At 37.4% G+C, this 22,371-nt stretch overlaps 1 protein-coding gene and 1 pseudogene across 7 annotated transcripts in view; both read right to left on the reverse strand.

Moving 5' to 3' along the window:
* Nucleotides 1-18,241, reverse strand: part of ZNF81 (zinc finger protein 81) — an 81,151-nt gene extending 62,910 nt beyond the window's left edge. For 5 of the 7 annotated variants that reach the window (XM_039843791.1, XM_039843798.1, XM_039843795.1 and 2 more), the window contains exons 1-2: nt 18,121-18,241; nt 10,287-10,531 (exon numbers count right to left, since the gene is read on the reverse strand). In XM_039843791.1, coding sequence (XP_039699725.1) covers nt 10,287-10,358 — 72 coding nt within the window. In that variant the 5' untranslated portion in view covers nt 10,359-10,531; nt 18,121-18,241. Of the gene's footprint in view, nt 1-10,286; nt 10,532-18,007 lie in introns of all 7 variants that reach the window. The other 2 variants (XM_039843792.1, XM_039843796.1) reach the window with 2 other exon arrangements.
* LOC120587107 (glutathione S-transferase P-like) lies at nt 10,539-12,590 on the reverse strand (annotated as a pseudogene).
* Nucleotides 18,242-22,371: the final 4,130 nt, after the last annotated feature.

Here is a 22,371-nt window from a genome sequence, read left to right on the forward strand (position 1 = left end):
AACCTATGTTCCATGAATGCTGGAGGTCCTACTTAGAGGGCCCTAAAACTTGTAAACAATACTTACTTCTAGAGGGTACCCTTGGATTGTACTTCTTGTGCAGAAGCCAAGGAGTAACTTGCCTCCCTCCCCAAAACATGGTGATCTGTATGTTAGGGGTGGTCATAAGTGACCTGCAAGTATTTAAAGTGGTGACCAGTGGTTCAGGTAGCCCTTAAATGACTCTGGGGATCTCTCCAAAAGAAGGCTACCTACTTGGTTGCTAGGAGGAGCTTCCTAGAAGGGTAAATGGCTTGTTATATACATGTACCCTGAAGGCAATTATTCCTATGATAGGAACCATCCAATTAGAAAGGTGATCAACATACTATCTGATTTTATCTGAGGTGATCAACATACTACCTTAACCCTAGAAAGCATTCTGAGTCAGGCTCAGTTTACTGCCAAGGGTTGTTATGGATAATGAAATTGCCTTCTTGGGCCAAGGCGAAATCTGTTGCAATTGCTAACATATCCTGTTAGGCTTGGATTAGTGTCTCATACCAAGTACAAAAGGCAATATAGAAACTTAAGGAGAAAGGCACCTGGCTTTGTGAGGTAAACCTTGACGGCTTATGGGATTTGTTCAGGTGATTGAGTCCAGAACCCTGGAGGTCATGGTTGAGCAAAATACTGCAGATTGGTCTCATTCCACTGCCTGGAGTCCTGTTGATAATGGCCTTGTTACATTGGACAAACTGAACAGATTTGGCCCTCACCTCTGTCAGTCAGATCAATCAAAGTGACTGACAGAGTCATGTACTCATGGGAAATTTTTCAGAAGGCAAGACAATGTAGAAACGAAGGGTATATATTGTTGAGAGACAATTCTCCATAGGTCTCTTATGTTTTTACACATCTTGTAAGCATGGGCACTGAATGCACTTTGTTCCAGACTCTTTCCAAGGATGTTTGGATAGCAAACAGCCTTGTAAGATATTGTGCCTCCCTCCAAAGCAAAGGACAAGTTTTCTTACTGCTCATTATAAAAGAGTCAGGTAATCTAAGCAATCCACAATGTAAGCAGGCATCACCTAGCCCTCTTCACGTCACCCTGTAGGAACTGGGATTCAGGGAACTGATTCAAATGCTAAGACTCTGGCTACTACTGCCATGAGTACTAAAGTCCTTTTTTTCCTCTAGCTTAAGAGAATAATAAGATTCTTTGCAAAGGAGCCCAGACAAAATGACATAGATGATAGAGGCTTTGTTCATCCCCTCTTGAGACTAAATCAAAGTTGTGATGGAAACAGAGAGCAAACAGCAAGCAAAGTTATCTGGGGTCTAGATGAACAGAAACCCTACAACTAAGGAGAGACATAAGAAATCACTCTGCTATGGTGGAGGAGGTGGTGAAGACATCAGGCTGCCCAGTCCCAAGTGGCTGAGTGGGACATAGGCAGCAGCAGCCAGCAACTGCAGATGCCTCTTAAAGGGGTCAAGTCTGCAACCGGAGTTTCACGATAACAGAATTCCTCGCTCTGAGCACAAGCGCCTGGTCAGCTGCTCAGGGGACACCAGGGACTTACAAAGGGGACACTGAGTTGTTGGAACAAGGGCCAGAGGTGAGGCTTTCTCCCGGGCAGAAGTGCTGGCAGCATCCATTGTTCCTCTGTTGAGCCCTCCCCGCTCCCAGTATGTGGACTCAGCACCATCATAGCTGAGACATCATTAATGGGGGTCGCTCTGCCCAGAGGATTCCCTGAAACTCCACCTCCCCCAACTCCTGGACCTCACCCAAACCACATCCAGCTATATCCTCTGCAAAATCGGTGCTTCTTGCTGAGCAGCTCTAAGACCCACACGAGTGACAGCTGGCTTTGGTTTCTGGTGTGGCCTCTTGAGGCAACTATAAGCACAGCATCTGTGGATTGCTTGCTTTATCTTAACAGGTGGCCCTGGAGGGGCACAGGCTGGGGCTAAACTTGGCTACACCTGAACCCCTCTCAGGACTGTGCCACTGGACACCTACTTCACAAAGCTGCACTAATAAGACTGGGAGATTTAGGAGCTTTGCTTAGTACATAGAAACAGATACAGAAAGGCAGCCAATGGGAAGACAAGCAGCAACTATATGAGAGAACAGAACAGAGATCCAGGAATAATGGAGTCAAGAAATCTCACAGATGCAGAGTTCAAAACGCTGGTTATAAAGATGCTCAATAAACTTAGGGGAAGAGTAGATGAACTCAGTGAAACTTTAACAAAGAGATTTTAAAAAAAACAAAAATGGAAATGGAAATTATAAAAGGGAATCAGTCAGAAATGAGGAACACATTATCTGAGATGAAGAGTATATTAGATGAAATCAACAGAGTGGATAAAGAAGAAGATCAAACCATCAATATAGAGGCCAGGGAAGCCAAGGACACTCAATCAGAATGGCAAGAAAAAAGAAGCCAAGACTAATAATAATTTAAGGAGCCTAAGGGACACAATTAAATGTAAAAATACCTATGTCATGGGAATACCTGAAGGAAAACAAGACGTTGAAGAGCCAATTGAAGAAATAGTGATGGAAAACTTCCCTAACCTAGTGAAAGAAATAGACGTACAACCCCAGGAAGCTCAGAGAGTCCCAAAAAAGATGAACCCAAAGAGGCTCACACCAAGACACATTATAATTGAAATGCCAAAAGTTAAATACAAGAAGAGAATCTTAAAAACAGCAAGAGAAAAGCAGTTATTTACCTAAAAGGGAGCACCCATAAGACTGGCAGCTGTACACGTGGTTCCATAGTGTAGCAGTTAGCATGTCTGCCTTATATGCAGAAGGTCCTGGGTCTGCGCCCCAGTGGAGCCACAGTCCATGGCCTATGGCCATGCCCAATGTCTGATCTCGGAAGCTAAGCAGGGTTGGGCCTGGTTAGTACTTGGATGGGAGACCACCTAGGAAGACCAGGTCCTGTAGGCATAAATAATAATAAAGAAAAAAAAAAAGACTGGCAGCTGATTTCTCAAAAGAAATTATGCAGGACAGAAGGGCTTGGCACAAAATATTTGACGTGATGAAAACCAAGAATACTTTATCTAGCAAAGATATCATTTAAAGTAAAAGGACAGATAAAGAGCTTCTCGGACAAAATAAGCTAAAGGAATTTATCAACACCAAGCCAGTATTATGGGAATGTTGGAGGGACTTCTTTAAGAAGAAAAAACATGTATCAAAAACAGGAGTAAAGAATGGTAATAACTACATTCCTGTCAACAAGTACCTCAAAAGTAAAACAATTAAGTGCTCCAACCAAAAGATAGGGTAGCTGGATGAATAAGAATACAAGACCCCTACATATGCTGCCTACAAGAGACTCACCAGATTAAAAGACACACACAGACTAAAAGGAAAAGGATGGAGAAAGATATTGCCCTGATGGACCTAGAGGGTATTGCGCTGAATGAATTAAGTCAGATAGAGAAAGACAAATAGCATATGATTTCACGTATATGTGGAATCTAAAAAACAAAATAAACAACAACAACAACAAAAATGGAACCAAACTCATAGATACAGGGAATATTTTGAAGACTACTAGATGGGAGGTGGGTTTGGGGGATGGTGATGGTGAAAAAGGGCAAAGTGATTAAGAAGTACTAATGGATAGTTACAAAATAGACATGGAGATGTAGAGAGTAGTATAAGGAAAATAGTTAACAATGTTGTAATAAATATGTAAAGGGAAGAAGGGTACTAGATTTAGTGGAGTGATCACTTTGTGAGTTATATAGATTTCTAATCACTATGCTGTACGACTGAAACAAATACTGCATGCCAACTATAATTGAAAAAAATCTCACTGAATTGTACAGTGTAAATACAAGCAACTATTTGTCTATTATACTTCAATAAAGTTGAGGGGAAGAAAGAGAAATAAAAGGCATCTAAATTGGAAAGGAAGAAGTAAAATTCATTATTTGCAGATGACATGATATTATATACAGAGAACACTAAAGATTCCACCAAAAAACTGTTAGAATTGATAAATTAATTCAGGAAAATAGCAAGATACAAAATTAAGACTCAGAAGTCCGTTGCATTTTTATATACCAACGATAAACTATTGGAAAAAGATATTAAGAAAACGATTCCATTTACAACTGCATCAAAAATAATGAAATACCTAGGAATCAAATTTACCAAGGAGGTAAAAGACCTGTTCTCTACAAATTATGTCATTGAAAAAATAAATTAAAGAAGATACAAATAAATGGAAGCATATACCATGCTCATGGGTAGGAAGAATCAACATTGTTAAAACGGTCATACTACCCAAAGCAATCTATAGATTCAATGCAATTGCTGTCAAAATATCAATGGCATTTTGCAGATAACTAGAAAAAATAATCCTAAAATTTATATGGAACCATAAAAGATCCCAAATAGCCACAGCAATCTGGAGAAAGAAGAACAAAGTTGGGGATATCACGCTACCTGACATCAATCTATACTACAAGACTATAGTAATCAAAATGGCATAGTAGTGGCATAAAAACAAATACATAGATCAATGGTACAGAATAGAGAGCCCAGAAATAAATCCATGCCTATATGGTCATTTGATCTACAACAAAGGAGGCAAGAATATACAACTGGGAAAAAGACATTCTCTTCAATAAATAGTATTGGGAAATCTGTAAAGAAATGCATAAAATTAAACTAGACTATTTTCTTACACAATATAGAAAAATAAATTCAAAATGAATTAAATACTTAAATCTAAGACCTGAAACAATAAAACTTCTAGAAGAAAACATAGGCAGTAAACTCTGATGTTGCTATTAGTAATTTTTTTTTCTGATATATCTCCTCAAGCAAGGGAAACAAAAGAAAAAAATACACAAATGGGACTACATCAAACTAAAATGGTTTTGCACAGCAAAGGAAACCATCAACAGAACAAAAAGAAAACCTTCTGAATGAGAGAAGGTATTTGCCTATGTTATATCTGGTAAGGAGTTAATATTCAAAATTACAAAGAACTCATATAACTCAACAACAAAAACAAACAATCCAATTAAAAAATGGGGAGAAGATCTGAATAGGTGTTTCTCCAAAGAGGAAATACAGATGGCCAATAGACGTATGAAAAGTTACTCAAGATCACTAATCATCAGAGAAATGCAAATTAAAACCAAATCACCTCACACCTATCACCTCACACCTATCAAAATGGCTATCATCAATAAATCAATAAAGAGCAAATCTTGGCAAGGATGTGGAGAAAAGGGAACCCTCATACACTGTTGGTGAGATTGCAAAATGGTGCAGCCACTATGGAAAAATTTGGAGGTTTCTCAAAAAATTAAAAATGGATATACCTTTTGACCCGGCAATTGCATTTCTGGGTATTTATCCAAAAACGCCCAAAACACTAATTCGTAAAGATCTATGTACCTGTATGTTCACAGAAGCACTATTCACAATAGACGAGATGTGGAAGGAACCTAAATGCTCACCAATAGATAGTTGGATAAAAAGGTTATGGTTCATATATGCAATGGAATAGTACACATGGATGGACCTAGAGGGTATAATGCTGAGTTCAATAAGTCAGAGAAAATGATAAATACCACAGGATTTCACTACATGTGGAATCTAAGGAACAAAAGGAACAAAATAAATGAAAACAGACTCACAGATACAGAGGACAATCTGGTGATTGCCAGAGGAGAGGGAAGTTGGGGTGCTGGGTGAAAAAGGTGAAGGGATTAAGAAGTACAAATTAGTAGTTACAAAATAGTCACAGGGACGTAGAGTACAGCATAGGGAATATAGTCAACAGTATTATAGTGACTATGTGTAGAATCAGATGGGTGAGAGTAAGCGGGGGGGATCACTTTATAAACTATATAAATGTCTAATCGATGTACTGTATACCTGAAACTAACATAAAATCAACATTTTAAAAAAGAAAAAAAAGACAAGCATTGGAGGAAAAATATTTGGGACCCATATAAAAGACAAAGAGTTATAGTCCTTAATATGTAAATAGCAACATCCTAATAGAAAAATGGGCAAAGGAAATTTTATTTCCCCCTCTTAATTCCCCCCTACAACTTCCACCCCTGACCTATGGATGTTGCCATTTCTCCTTAAGAACTGGATCTCTGAAGGTGGGGCATCTCCTCCCACACGTACCCGCAGCATGCACCCAGGGTATGGCGCACCTAGGGCCTGGCGCACCCGGGCGCGAACCCAGGATCTTCTGCATATAAAGCAGACATGCTAACCACTACACTATGGAGCCACCCCATGGGCAAAGGAAATTTAAAAACTCAGGAAAAATACTGCAAATGGCTCTTTAAACAGAATCGCATACATTCAAATTCAGCCATAATAAGAGAAATGCAAATTAAATCTGTACTGAGATACCATGTTTTAACCAATTAGATGGGCCAAAAAAATATGACAAGACACTGTGCTGTCTTGGGTATTGTAAAAACAGGAACTCTTAAACAATTGATACAATCCACAATGAAGTCTATTCTGCTGTATCTATCGAAAATGAAAATGCATATATTGTTTGTCCTGAGAATTCCATTTGCAGAAATTTCTCTTTGAACATAACTCCCTCTTGTGTTAACTAAAATATGAATAAAGATTTTTGTTACAGCATTTTTGTAATAGCAAAAGATTGTAAATATCTTAAATGTCTGCTAACAGGGTACTGGTTATATTTTGATACATCCATGTAATGGAATAAGATTTAGCTTTTAAAAAAAATATGAGGTAACTCATTACATCTACTAACACTGAATGATCACCAAAATTTGTTGTGAAATGAGAAAAGCAAGTGCTGGAAGTTTAAAAATGGATATCGGAATGTGTGTATGAATGTTTATAGCCACCTTTGGAAAGGGTATATGGGAGAATGGGGTCAACATTGGGGGGTACATTTTTTTTTCCTTTTCAAAAGATTGTATGAAATTTAAGATTTATGCAAAAAATTATATGAAACATAAATATTTGGCTTAACTAATTATTCAAAACAAATACCTACCTAATTCCCATCCTAGTCTGGAAACAGAATGTTGCCAGCTCCCTCCTCAGAAGTTTTCCTCATGCCTCTTTCCCTCTGTCCCCTCAATCAAGAAACCACTATCCTGCTCCTGATGGTAAGCACTTCCTTGCTTTGCTTTCTAGTTTTACCACCTAACCATATGCTCCTATACGATAGAGTTTTGTCCTGACTATCTTAAAACGTTATATAAATTGAAACAACACAAATTCTTTTGTCTGGCTTCTTTCACTCAATATTATGTTCAATTTATTTATCTACTCTACTATTGATGGGCATTTAAGTTATTTCTAGTTTCTGGCTGTTACAAATAATCTTATAGTGAGCATTTATACATGTGCCCTGGTACATCAGCCAAGGATTTCTGTTGGCTTTTTCCTATAAGAACTGTTTTCTCATATGGTTTACATATGCTTTGATGAAGAAGACTAAAACGTTTCCCAAAGAGATTGTGTCAATTTATATTCCCATCAGCAGCATATGAGCTGCTGATAAGAGCTAATATTTCAGCAGCTATATATGCTGATATGAGCCTATGAGCTGTTGATTTGGCTCCTCATTCTCACTACCACTTGTCATTGTCAGTCTTCTTAATTGTAGCCATTCTGGTGGGAGTGTAGTGGTATTACATTGTAGTTTAAATTTTGCATTTCCCTGATGACTGAGATTGGGTACCATCTCAGGTGTCTCATAGCCATTTGGATATCTTCTTTTGTTACATGTCTGTTCAGATAAGGCCTCTGACTACTATGTAGTTTGCTTTTTCTTATTGTTTTGTTGTTCTTGATATACTCTGGCTATAAGTTCTATGTTGTCTACCTCTTCTCCCACTCTGTGGCTTGTAATTTTCTTCTTAATGGAAGTGATTATCATAAAAGTCAGGATAGTAATTATCTTTGAGAATAGGGAGATTCTACAATGCTGATTATGGACACTTTCTAGACTTACATAGTGAAAAATCATTAAGCTCTAAATGTCTGTTCTATACACATTTCTGTATATATATTTCACAATAAAAAACATTTTTTTAAAGATAGGCTTAACCTATGACCCATTAACTCTATCTCTATGTGTCTAGTTAAGAGAGGGGTGTACACATGTATATGAGAAGAAATGAACAGAAATGTTCATGGCAGCATTGTTTATAATTTGTATTATATTTCACCAAAAGACTTAAAATGAACAAAATTGATAAAAATTTGTTTAGTAGGCCACCTTTTGTGAAGTAAAAAGAAAAAAATAAGAATGTGTTCTCAGCTGTTTTTATTTGCATAAAAAACCCTAATCTTGCATAGAAAACTAACTAACCTGGTTATAGGTATCAGAGACAGGTGAGCAGATAGGAGAAAGATGAGCAAGAGAATTTAGACTATGTAGCTTTTTATATTTTTTAATTTTATATATATTTTTGAACCATGTGTCTATATTATTCAAAAAATTAAAAAACTATTACCAATATCCTTTAACAATAAGATGCTGCATCCATCAAACAAAAATAGCATGCTATTAAAAGAGACTATTCTAAAAATAAAAAGAGCTGTTTAAAATAAAATAAAAATACAAAAATATGTAATGGCATTAATTAGAGACATGAAAGATCTCAAAGATGATGTTTTTTTTTTTAAAAAAAAAACTACTAGAAAGGAGAGCAAAAGAGAAAGAAATAGAAATCAGTAAACAAAGAATTTTTTAAAAGGTGGCTAAACAACCAAATAAGAATTGTTTTTTGAAAAGCAGAGAAAATGTATGTGTGAACAGAAAAGAACAAGACTGGAAACAGGCTTTTTAAATTCTGCACAAAAATGATTTCCAACCTATAATCTTATATCTAGCCAAAATGATAAATTTAGAGTCAAGATCAAATAAATACATTTCCATGGCATTTATTATTTTCTTATTTCTATAAATATATTTCTACAATTATATATATTAAATAAACATTTTTCATGATATTTTAAGACATGCAAAGTTTCATAAAATCCACCTGTCATATATCTATTCTCAAGGACTGGAAGATGTGCTCCCACAAATGAAGGGGTAAACCAAGAAAAAGGAAGACACAGGATCCCCAGGAAAAGAGATCTGATGCAAGACAGGTAAAAAGGATTTCCTGGGAGACAGCGAAGGGAAGATACCAAGATAGTAACTGTGTGTGAAGCTGAGAGAGCAACCAGACCACCCATCGGCAAGTCAATAAGCTCCAGGAGAGACTTCTATAGAGAAAAGACATTGATGCCAAGAGTTGTGACCAGCCAGCCCCACCTATTACTAGCTGTGTGAACTTGGAGCACATAGTTTTGCTCTATGCCCCAGTTTCTCTCTTTATAAAGTGGGAATAACAATGGCACCTACTTCTCGAGGTTGTTATGAAGATGAGTTAGTATATGTTGTGTGCATATAACAACAGTGCTGGGCACACAGTAAACATTATGTAAGTGTTTATAATTATTGTCGCTATGATTATTATCTAATATGTTTGAATTTACAGAGAGGAGATTTAAACAACTGAGAAGGATTTGGAGTTTAATTATTAATATGTACATAGTAAAGCAAAGAAATGACTAAATCAGAAAATTGTTAATTACAGGGAAAAGAAAAAAGTTGTACAAAAATAGGAATCACAGAATGTATACCCCATGCCTCAACTATAAACAGTCACAGTAATAAACACTGACAGTGGATCTGATCAAACAATGATATTTATAGGCAAATATGTATCTGAGTGGGGGTGTATGGAAAAGCTAAATCTCCACATTCTATAGTGGAAAGTCAATAGCTAATGTTCAAAACCAAATATTAAAAAAAAAATCTGTTTAAAAGATTAAGAGTGCTTCCCTTTAGGAAGCTGGAATCTGGAAGAAACAAAGCAGGGAAGAGTCATTTTTAAAAAGAAGACCTGAAGAACTATTTGACACTTTTTACCACTTATAAATAAAACTTAAAACTAATTTTAAATTAAAAAGTGGCAAAAAAATAGTCACAAAAATATATGGAATGATAAAGGGTTATTAACCTTAATGTTTAAAAACTCTTTAAAAATCCATAACCTAAGATTAAAAAAAATTAATCAGCAATGGACAAGAGAAGGAAATTCACACAAAGGAAGTAAATAATCAATAAAATCCCTTGATTATGCTGCCTGGTGAAAAAAAAAAGTCATACAAATTAAAATAACAAGATGCTATCTTTCATTCTGGATGAATTCCTGTCCCTGGGCACCTTTCTCCTCACCTCACAGGAGTTGTCAGGTCCTCCCGCTGTCAGGACCAGGGACCACTGGGGAGAGCTCTGGTTGGCTGGCATGTTCCCACTGGGCCTCAGCCTTCAGGCTCTCTTGCTGGTAACTCCACTCTTCCCAGGAGCCTAAGAGCAGGTGAGGTCCGAGGACTCAACTAGAGCTGCTGGGGCTGGAAGGAAAATCCTATAGCCTTCACTATAGAGTCTGATCCCAGGGCTCCAAAGAAACTCCAAGAAACCTGGAAAGACAGTGTCCACATGGTCAGTCACTCAGCATTCACCCAAAAAACACTTCTTGGGGTCACCAAAGTACAGTTCATGGCACTGGTACTGTAGACAAAGTCCAATTAATGTCTATTATAGTTATTCATCAAAATGTAATATGAGTGAGACCATAGATTTAGACTAAAATTAATAACGGCTTAAATTCTAGCTCTGTCAACTTTTAGCTATCAGAATATAAAAATGTTTCTTCATATTTTTTTTAAACAAATTAAAACTATTTAACTCAAGGGATTGTGAAAATTAAACGAGATGATGTTTGAAAAGCACTTAGCACCAGACTGGCTCAGGTAAACTTTCTTTTCTCTCTTGGGAATTTTATTGGTCCTGGAGAAGGGTTGGCAGGCAGCTTCTGCCTCTTGCTGAGGGTGCCACAAGCCCTCACTGTTTCCTGTTGCCACTGATAGGTAGGTTCACATGCTTGGGGGAGGCCAGAAAGGCCTTGAGCTTAGGCTGGGCACTGAGGCAAGCCACATAGGCTGAGAGTAGGGGGAAGGAATCCAGGCAGCTGCGGGCCAGAATCTAGTGATTCAACAGCAAGTCCAGCAGGTTGCAGTCCACAAACATCTGGTTGCCCACAATGAAGGCCTGGCCCCCCTGGTCCTGGGACAGCAGGATCTCAAAAGACTTCAGGCGCCCTGGTAGCTCCTTCACATAGTCCTCCTTGCCCGTCTCATAGTTGGTGTAGATGAGGGTGATGTATTTGCAGTGGATGTCCTTCATGCCATCATTCACCACGTCCACCAGGGCTGCCTCCAACTGGTCCTTCTCATACAGATTGAGGGGGCAGCCCAAGTAGTACAGGATGGCATTGGACTGGTACAGGGTGAGGTCTCTATCCTGGAACTTGGGGAGCTGTTTATATAGACAGGAGGCCTTGAGTGAGCCCTGCAGCCAGTTCTCCTTGGTAACAACCTCCTCCTTCCAGCTCTAGCCCTGATCAGCCAGCAGCATGTGCATGGCCTCACAGCGCCCTCAAACAGGGAAGCAGACAATGGTGTAGGGCAGCATGGTTGTAGTGCAGACGAAGATGGCAGGCAGTGTAAGAGCTTCTCAGGTAAACTTTTAATTCATATTAGCAAGTATTGTTATTATAAGGAATCACATAATATGCGGAAGCAAGTACTTCATTTAATTTGCACAACATTCTTGTCATCTATGTGTTGCTGTAATTATTATTCCTTTTTATGCACACAGAAGCAGAGGTTTCATGATGTTAGGTCAAACCCAGACTACCTGGCTTCAAAGTTCACATTCTCAACCACATGGCAACTTTTACGTGGTAGGCTCAAAATAAACATAGTTCTGTTTAATAGATGTTGAAAACATGACTGTGATTTAGAATTAAAAAGTTAAGTTTCTTGAAGCAGAAGAGATATGTCGTAAGGAAAATACTAATAGCCTCAGACTACAAATTTTTTAATTACCTCAAAAATATCCAGAGGTAAAACTGTTTCACCTGTTGAGGGAAATAGGGAGGAGAGTGTTTCTATGTCCAAGTTGTTGATGTACAATTTTATTCTGATCAACTAATAGAGGCACTACGGATTTAGCCATTATTTCTAGGAAATAAAATATATCCACATAATATGAAGAGGAACTTAAGGCAACAAATGTAACAGATGGGATGAATAGAAAACACGAAAGTAAAATAAAAGGCATGAACAAATTAAGTTTTAAACACATAAAGATAATGTACCAAAGAAAGCTTTTAATGTACCAAAAGAAAGCTTTTCTTTTGTCAATGGAACATTTACAAAATTCTATCAAATAACTTGTCTACAAAGAAGATCTGGTAGATGTTTTAATGTTGAGAACTGGCAGGCTGTATTCTCTGATCATAGTACAAGATGTTCGACATCACTTGTCATTAGGGAAATGCAAATCAAACCCAAAATTTTCCGTTCATTAAGAAAAGATAGATAAGAAAAAAAAAAGACAGTGTTAGTAAGATGTAAATAAATTGGAGTCCTCACACATTGCTGGTAGAATTTTAAAATGATGCAGCCACTCTGAAAATCAGTTTGGTAGTTCCTCAAAATGTTACCCATAGAGTCACCATATGATCCAGCAATTCCACTCCTAGGTTTTTACCCAAGAAAAATGAAAACACATGTCTACTCCAAAACTTGTACACAAATATTCAAAGAAGTATTATTTATAGTAGCCAAAAAGTGGAAACCACTTAAATGTCCATCAACCAATAAATGGATAAACAAAATTTGATGTATCCATACAATGGAATATTATTTGGCAATAAATAAGAAGTACTGATATAAGCTACAACATTAATGAACCTTGAAATCATTATCTTATGTGAAAGAAGCCACTCACAAAAGACCACATACTTTATTATTACATTTCGTGAAACGTCCAGAATACATAAATACAAAGAGACAGAAATGGACTAGTAGTTTCCTAGGGCTGGGAGTGTGGGGGTGGCATTCATGGTGAATGTCTGCTAATATGTACAAGGTTTCATTCTAGGGCACTGGAAATGTTCTAAAATTAAAAGGAACCCTCATACACTGCTGTTGGGACTGCAAATTAGTACAGTCACTATGGAAAACAGTATGGAGGTTCCCCCCCAAATTAAGAGTTGATCTACCACATGATGCAGCAATCCCTCTACTGGGTATTTACCCCAGACTTGAAAACTTATATCCAAAAAGATATATGCATATCGATGTTCATAGCAACATTACTCACAGTGGTCAGGACATGTAAGTAACCAAAGGGTCCTAGAATAGATGACTGGATAAAGATGATGTAGTACATATACACAAGGGAATATTACTATAAAAAGAGATGAAATACTGCCATTTGCAACAACTTGGATGGACCTCGAGATAATCGTGCTAAGCGAAATAAGCCAGACAAAAAAGTTGAAAGTCACATGATACTGGATTTCATTAACTAATGTTACCAGAATAATATTAATTAAAAAATGTGCTTAAAAAAAAGAAAATGTTCTAAAATTAGATTGTGGTGATGACTGCACAATTCTGTGAATGTACTAAAAACCACTGAACTGTATACTTTATTTATTTGTTTTTTAAAATTAAGTTTATTGGGGTAACATTGGTTAATACAATTATATAATTTTAAGGTGTACATTATAATTTCACATCTGTATATTCTATTGTGTGTTTACCACTCAAAGTCCAGTTTCCTTCAGCTACCATATGTTTGATCCTCTTTACCTACTTTACCCTCCCCCTCCCCACCTATATTTGACTCCCTTTACCCCGTCTACCTACTCCCTACTCTCGCACCCCCTACCCTCTGGTAACCATTAGTCTATAGTCCATGTCCCTGAGTCTCTGTTTGTTTGTCCTGTCCATTTGGTGCTTTTAGGTTTGTATCCCACATATAAGTGCTATCACATGATTTTCAACTTTTTCTGTCTGGCTTACTTCGCTTAGCATGATTATCTCGAGGTCTGTCCAGATTGTCGCACATGGCAGTATTTCATCTCTTCCTATGGCTGAGTAATATTCCATTGTATATAAGTACCACCACTTCTTTAGCCAATCATCTATTGCATCTATTGTAGGACACTTCGGTTGCCTCTATGTCGTGGCCACAGTAAATTATGCTGCTATGAACACTGGTATGCAAGTATCTTTACGGATATGAATTTTCAAGTCTTTGGGGTAAATACCCAGTAGAGGGATTGCTGGATCATCTGGTAGATCAATTCTTAGTTTTTTGAGGAACCTCCATACTGTTTTCCATAGTGGCTGTACCAATTTGCGGTCCCACCAGCAGTGTATGAGGGTTCTTATTTCTCTGCATCCTCTCCAACATTGGTTATTACTTGTCCTGTTGATTATAGCTATTCTAACAGGTGTGAGATGGTATCTCATTGTGGTTTTGATTTGCATTTCCCTAATAGCTAGAGATGTTGAGCATCTTTTCATATGTTTGTTGGCCATTTGTATGTCCTCTAGGGAGAACTGTCTCTTCAGGTCCTCTGCCCATTTTTCGATCATAGATCATTTTGAACTGTATACTTTAAATGGGTGGATTTTATGATCTTGGAATATATCTAAATAAATCTTTTTTACATACCTAAATAAGTCTGTTTTAAAAGAAAAGAAACACTCTCTTAAACAACCCAGGACCAAAGTGGGAAATCAATACAGAAGCTACATACAAGTTTTTCCCAGGTAGGGCAGTGGTTCAAGGTAGTCATTGTGGAATATTATGCATAATTGTATAGCAACATATTTTAATATCGATGTGAATCAGGTGCTTTCCTAGCAAAATGTAAATTAACAAAGTTAGTAGAGAAAGAAAACAGATAGATGAGTACAGTGAATGTATAAAAGACCAGAAAAAATGACATAACAACAAGTACAAAGACTCTGAAAGGTAGAAAGAAAAGGCAGACAGCACACAAACCTCAGGGTCTGAGGAACAACACAGTGGTGAGTTCCCTGGGTTTCGTTTCCCCCTCCATATATCACAAACAGGGCACTGGAAAAGCTTATAACTCAAAACCATCAACAGACCAAAAAGCTCTTTAAAAAGCCTACTCCCCTTAATCAAAGGACCAAGAAAAGTATAGCCTAATTGAACATACCCACTCTAATCCAGCCAAACACTAATAGAGTGTACATTCTCTTCAAGCACCCATGCAACATTCTCCAAGACATACCATACCCAGGATCATAAAACAAATTTCAACAAATTAAAATCATACAGCATATGTTCTTTGATTATAATAGCATTGAAATAGAAATCAATAACTAAAAGATAACAGGAAAGCCTCCAAATACTTGGGAATTAAACAGTACATTCCTATATAATCCATGAATCAAAGAGGAAGTCTCAGAGGAAATTAAAAAATCACAAATGAAAATGAAAATACAACATATTGAAATTTGTGGGACATAGATAAAGCAGTGTTGAAAGGGAAATTTTTATCACTAAATGTTTATATTATAAAAGAATTAAGGTCTTAGATCAATAATCTAAGCTCCCAGTTCAAGAAACTATAAAAAGGAGAGCAAAGGAAACCCCAAACAAGCGGAAGGAAAGAAGTAAGAAACGCAAGGGAAGAAATCAATGAAATTAAAAATAGAAAAATAGAGAAAATCAATGAAACCAAATCTGGTTCTTTGAAAACATCAATAAAATTGGTAATCCTCTAGAAAGATGGATAAAGATAAAAAGGGAGAAGACACAAATTATCGATATCAGAAATGAAACAGGATATAACTACAGATCCTGCAGTGATTAAAAGGAAAGGGAATACCACACTCTATGCACACAAATTCAACAACATGGATGAAATGGTCCAATTCCTCACAACACACAAACTCCCACAACTGACTCACCATTAAATAGATACTCTGAAAAGATATTAACTAGGTAATCTGAATAGTCATATAACTAATTCAGAAATTGAAGACATAATCAAAAATCTTCCAAAAGGAAATTTCCAGGCCCAGTTGGTTTCAATGGAGAAGTCTACCAAACATTTAAAGAAAAATTAGCGTGATTCTGCACAAATCTCTTCCAAAAAATAGAACACATCTCAACTCGTTCTATGATGCCAGTATTACCCTAATACTAAAACCAGACAAAAACAGTACAAAATAAAAATAAAAACTATAGACCAACATCTTTCATGAACTTAGATGCAAAAAAATCCTCAAAAAAAAAAAAGTATTAGCTAATCAATTCCTGCAATATATAAAAAGAATTATACACCACAACCAAGTGAAGGAATATAAAGCTGGTTCAATATTCAAAAATCAATCAATGCCTCCGATAAGAGCCTAATATCCAAAATATACAAAGAACTCATACAACTCAACAACAGAAAGACAAATAATCCAATTAAAAAATGGGCAGAGGACCTGAACAGACACTTCCCCCAAGAAGATATACAAATGGCCAACAGACATATGAAAAGATGCTCAGGCTCACTAGCCATTACGGAAATGTAAATCGAAACACAATAAGATACCATCTCACACGTTAGAAGGGCTATCATCAACAAGACAAGTAATAATAAATAAGTGTTGGAGAGGTTGTAGGGAAAAAGGAACCCTCATACACTGCTGGTGGGAATGTAAATTGGTACAGCCATTATGGAAAACAGTATGTAGGTTCCTCGAAAAATTAAAAATAGAATTACCATATGACCCAACAATCCCTCTTCTGGGTATCTACTCCCAAAATTTGAAAACATTTATTCATAAAGATATATGCACCCAGATGTTCACTGCAGCATATTCACAGTGGCCAAGATGTGGAAACACCTGAAGTGTCCTTCGATAGATGATTGGATAAAGAAGATGTGGTATATATACACAATGGAATATTACTCTGCCATAAGAAATGAAATGCTGCCATTTGCGACAACATGAATAGACCTTAACATTATCATGCTAAGCGAAATAACTTAGACAGAACAAGTTGAGAACCATAGAATTTCACTCATGTGTGGGATATAAAAGTGAAAGCAACAAACAAGCAGAGACTCATGGACATAGACAATAGCTTAGTGGTTACCAGAGAGAAGAAGGGAAGGGGGGAGGTAGACAGGAGTAGAGGGGGTCAAATATATAGTGACGGAAGGAACTTTAACTTTGGGTGATGAACACACAATGCAATACACATATGTTGTATTATCAAATTGTACACTTGAAACCTGTATGATTTTATTAACAAATGGCACCCCAATAAATTTAATTAAAAAATAAAAATTAAGTAAAAATTTAAAAAATCAATCGGTGCATTCCCTCATATTAACAAGCTAAAAAAGAAAAATCACAAGATCATATAAATTCATACAGTATTGTCAAAATTCAACACCCATCCATAATAAATATAGATACATAGATCAATGAAACAAAATAGCTTAGAAATAGCCCCACAGAAATAGCGCCAATTTATTTTTGACAAAGATGCAAAACAAATGAACAGAAGGAGGATAGTCTTTTCAACAAATGGTGCTTGAATAACTGGGCATTCAAATAAATGAACTTCAGTCTAAGTCTCACACTTCATACAAAACTTAACTCGAATGGATCATGGACAGCAGGAAAGAGAAATGGACAAATCAGCATCGCAGTAGAAAATATACCTCTACTAGCTCAGGAATAGAAGAAACAGACAAAAAAGAGTACATATCTTGTAAGACACACTGACAACTAAACAATATTATTGTCGAGTTATACATGGAACATTTATAAAAATTCACCACGTACTAGGCCTTGAATCAATGCCCTCATATTTCAAAGAATGAGGTTCATGTAGACAATTTTCGGACCACAGAAAACTAAGATTAGAATCTGTTAAAAAGATAAACTTTTGGTAACTGAAAACGCACTTCTAAATAACTCATGGGCAAAAGAAAAATTACCAACTCTTAGAAAACACTTAGAACATAATACATCAAACCTTGTGAGTCTTACCGTGAACTTTAAGACATTGATATGAGAAAAGAAGAAAGCCTGCAAAACAATGATCCAACTACAGTTAGACAACCGAAGCCATCACTGACCACACAGAATTCCCTAACACTCACCCTCCCTGGGGCCGCATCATCTCGACCAGCCTCTGGCACTAAGCATTGAAATCATCCTGACACCAACTATTAAAACCGCGGCTGAGAACCGCAGCCGCTTCCGGTCACCACCTCTAGCACCGCCCCTTCGCGGAGTTTGGGGCTTTGCACGGAGGTGTGGTTTTGCACATGCGTAAATTGAGATTTGAAGCCGACATCAGCCAAGAGTCAACATGGAGTTGTACGGAGTCGGTTCTTTGGGGGCGGGGCGTGGATTCCTTGCCCCTCCGCAGCGTGAGCAGGCGGGGAACATGGCCGCGCCCAGATCGCGCTTCCGATGAGGTAGGCCATTTTGGAGGAATGTACATCGCTTACTGAAGATGAGGCAGCTTCTAAAGTCGTAGGGGCAAATAGAGGAGCTATCTCGCAAGTGATAGGGAGCAGAAGTGGGCACGTTTCTCTGAGCGGGTTTTCTGGACAAAGGGTCTTTGGATCTGTACTCTATGGATCTGCGTAATAATGTTCAGAGAAGCTGAGAGGCCTCTGGAAGGACGCAGAGGTGTCAGTGACTGTCATCTCTTGGCAGATACCACAGGATGAGAAGGGAGAGAAGTCAAGATTGGTTACAGGCCTCTCCTGGAACATACCACAAGGGAAGGGAAGAAATCAGGGATATACAAGCCCCGTAGGATATAGCAATGGAAAAAAAAAAACTGAGGGGAATCAGTAAAGCTTCCCTTCTGCTGTGCTTGCAGAGATTGGCCATAGGCTTTGAATGCTCCCATAATCTACATTATCTCCCACTCCAGCTACCTCAGCTAAAATAAAAGTACCAATACTAATTTTGATTTTTCCTTAACCTAATGCAATATGGCAATAAAAATGCTCTCAATCCAGTCACATCCCCTCTGAGCCTCAGTTTAACAAGCTGGAATGTAAGGATGTCCTGCTCCAATTAACCTAAGACTATCTGGGACTAATTTGCAGTCTGACAGATCTATCAGTCAATGAGGGAGACCATACACCAGAGGACCCCATGGGGCGGCTCACTGAACAAAAGAAAAGAGAGTTGTTACAGGATTCTGAAGAATGGTGAAGTTCAGATAAAATGTAAATGAAGCAGCGTTTGATAAGCTTAAAGCAAACCAGGCTGAATATGGACTGCAAAGTGAACCTAGAGTCTTGCTTCCTTGGAAACAATAAAGTTAAGATATATGTAGAATGTTGTATCTAGATACCCCTTATCTCTGCACCAGGGTTGGAAAACTTGGCTGCCTCTTTGTGACTAAGTTACTTAGAATCTCCAGCAACAGTGAGATGCTTCATTCATACTGACATCATTTCAAATGGCAGTTTCTGATAGTCTGTGATTGCTGAGAACAAAGTTTCTCAGTGACTAAGAGAGCAGTAGTCCTTCATAGTAGTTCTTTATGGCATTACAACTGCAGTATGTCCTTGGGAGAAATAATGTTTCTTGTTAATCTTGCATCTGGCTTTAATCTGTATCAATTCTCCCAGCCTGATGAATGGGCAGGGCAGATTTTTGCAGTCTAAGCTAATTTTTACTTTCTTAGAGGGTTGGACTCTAATTACTCCAGATTCTCTTTCTAACCTTATAACTCCGGTCTGGGTTTTTGTCAAATAAATAAATGAAAGAAGAAATGGAATCAGTGGAAGCACATTTGGCATGCATACATTTCTAATAGAGTGGCACGAATCATTGTTACTGTTGTTGAATGTCATAATGGAACTAGGCTATGTTAAAAAAATAGGTCTGTTAGACCATTTCAGAAAAAGGGAAGATAGAGCCAATAAACATGTGAAGAGATAGTCAAAGTCATTAGTCATCAGAGAAATACAAATCAAGACACGTTCAGATGACATTTTACATCCATTCAATTTGCAAAAATTTAGGTCTGACAATACCAAATATTGGAGAGGATGTGCACCCACAGTAACTTTCTTCCCCGTTGATGGAATATACATCAGCGAAACCACTTTATAAAATAGTTGGAATTGCCTCCTACAGTGAATATTTATATACCTCACAATCCAGCCATTCCATTCTTAGAAATATATCCAAGAGAAACACTTGCACATGAAACCTAGGATATGTATGGCATCTTGTTCACAACAGCAAAACCTGGAAACAAAAATGGATGCTCATCAACAGGAGTCAAAATGAATGAACTGTAACAATATCCAACAATATTACAGGGGAAAAAATCCTGTAATTCCAAAAAGATTGTATAAAGCATAATACACTTTTTAAAAATTAAATGCTATTAATATAAAGAACATGAACTACTTAGGATTTCATGTAGTTGCAATAGAATTATATAAAAAGGAAATAAAAATTGATGAACTTGCAATTCAGGATGATGTTTACCTCATTTGAGGGGAGGCAGGGCAATGAATTGGGGAACCACGCAAATAGATGGAGGTTATTACCAAGGCACTACCTTTTCTTTTAGGTGGTAGGTGCATAAGTGCTGCTTATGTTGTTAAAACTAAATATTTCAATTAATTGGGAAAATTCAACTGTTTGTTAGATGAATATTTTAATGTAAAAAGAAAGTCTGCAGGAGACAAGTGCTGCCCCTTCCATGAATGGGGAAAGGAAATCTTTGGCCCCATACCAGAGATGCCACCCAGTGGTTTGATAAGCAGGGATGCAGGAGATCCATGGCCTTGACACTTATTGAGGCCCCTGCCATGTATGCTTTGGCTCCACAGCTCACTCCATTCGCACCACTCATGTATCTGCTTAAATGTTGTTTCTTCAGAAGTCTTTCTTCCCTGACTTATGCCACTACTCTAGCTCCTTGCTATGCTTTAATTTTCTTCATAGCCTTCTTTTTCATTGGAAATTATCTTATTCATTTACTCTTTGCTCATTTACTTGTTCATGCTGATACTGCACTGATTTCTGCTTCTCACATATGTAGAATAATCAACTGCTTTCTTTTTTATATCTTTACTACACACATAGAGAGCAGCAACACACACACACCAGATTATTTTCTTAAAAGATTAATTATTCCCTCCAAAAGATTCTGCAGGCATCTCTGGATGACAAAACTAATTATAAAATTGATTTGGTATTAGTAATGCAGGAAATACTAAATAGATGGAGAACTTATTAGTATATAAGACTATTTGTTCATTCACCAAATATTTATTGATCACCAGTCACTGCCTTTGCAATTGATTGATTGATTGATTTTTTATTAAGTTTATTGGGGTAACATTGGTTAATACAATTATATAATTTTAAGGTGTACATTATAATTTGACATCTGTATATTCTATTGTGTGTTTACCACTCAAAGTCCAGTTTCCTTCACCTACCATATATTTGATCCCCTTTACCTACTTCACCCTCCCCCTCCCCGCCTATATTTGACCCCCTTTACCCTGTCTACCTCCCTTCCTCCCACAGCCCCTACCCTCTGGTAACTACTAGTCTATAGTACATGTACCTGAGTCTCTGTTTGTTTGTCCTGTTCATTTGGTGCTTTTACGTTTATATTCCAAATATAAGTGATATTATGTGATTTTCAACTTTTTCTGGCTTATTTCACTTAGCATGATTATCTCGAGGTCTGTCCAGATTGTCGCACATGGCAGTATTTCATCTCTTCCTATGGCTGAGTAATATTCCATTGCATATATGTACCACCGCTTCTTTAGCCAATCATCTATTGTAGGACACTTCGGTTGCCTCCATGTCCTGGCCACAGTGAATAATGCTGCTATGAACACTGGTGTGCAAATATCTTTACGGATATGAATTTTCAAGTCTTTGGGGTAAATACCCAGTAGAGGGATTGCTGGATCATATGGTAGATCAATTCTTAGTTTTTTGAGGAACCTCCATACTGTTTTCCATAGTGGCTGTACCAATTTGCAGTCCCACCAGCAGTGTATGAGGGTTCTTATTTCTCTGCATCCTCTCCAACATTGGTTATTACTTGTCCTGTTGATAATAGCTAGTCTAACAGGTGTGAGATGGTATCTCATTGTGGTTTTGATTTGCATTTCCCTAATAGCTAGTGATGTTGAGCATCTTTTCATATATTTGTTGGCCATTTGTATGTCCTCTATGGAGAAATGTCTGTTCAGGTCCTCTGCCCATGTTTTGATTGGATCCTTTGATATTTTGTTGTAATTAAGTCGTACGAGTTCTTAGTATATTTTGGATATTAGGCCGTTATCGGAGGCGTTGCTTGCAAATATATTTTCCCATTCAGATGGTTGTCTCTTTACCCT

The sequence above is a fragment of the Pteropus medius genome, unplaced genomic scaffold (assembly GCF_902729225.1).
Source record: "Pteropus medius unplaced genomic scaffold, Ma_sr-lr_union100, whole genome shotgun sequence".
Lineage (NCBI taxonomy): Eukaryota > Metazoa > Chordata > Mammalia > Chiroptera > Pteropodidae > Pteropus > Pteropus medius.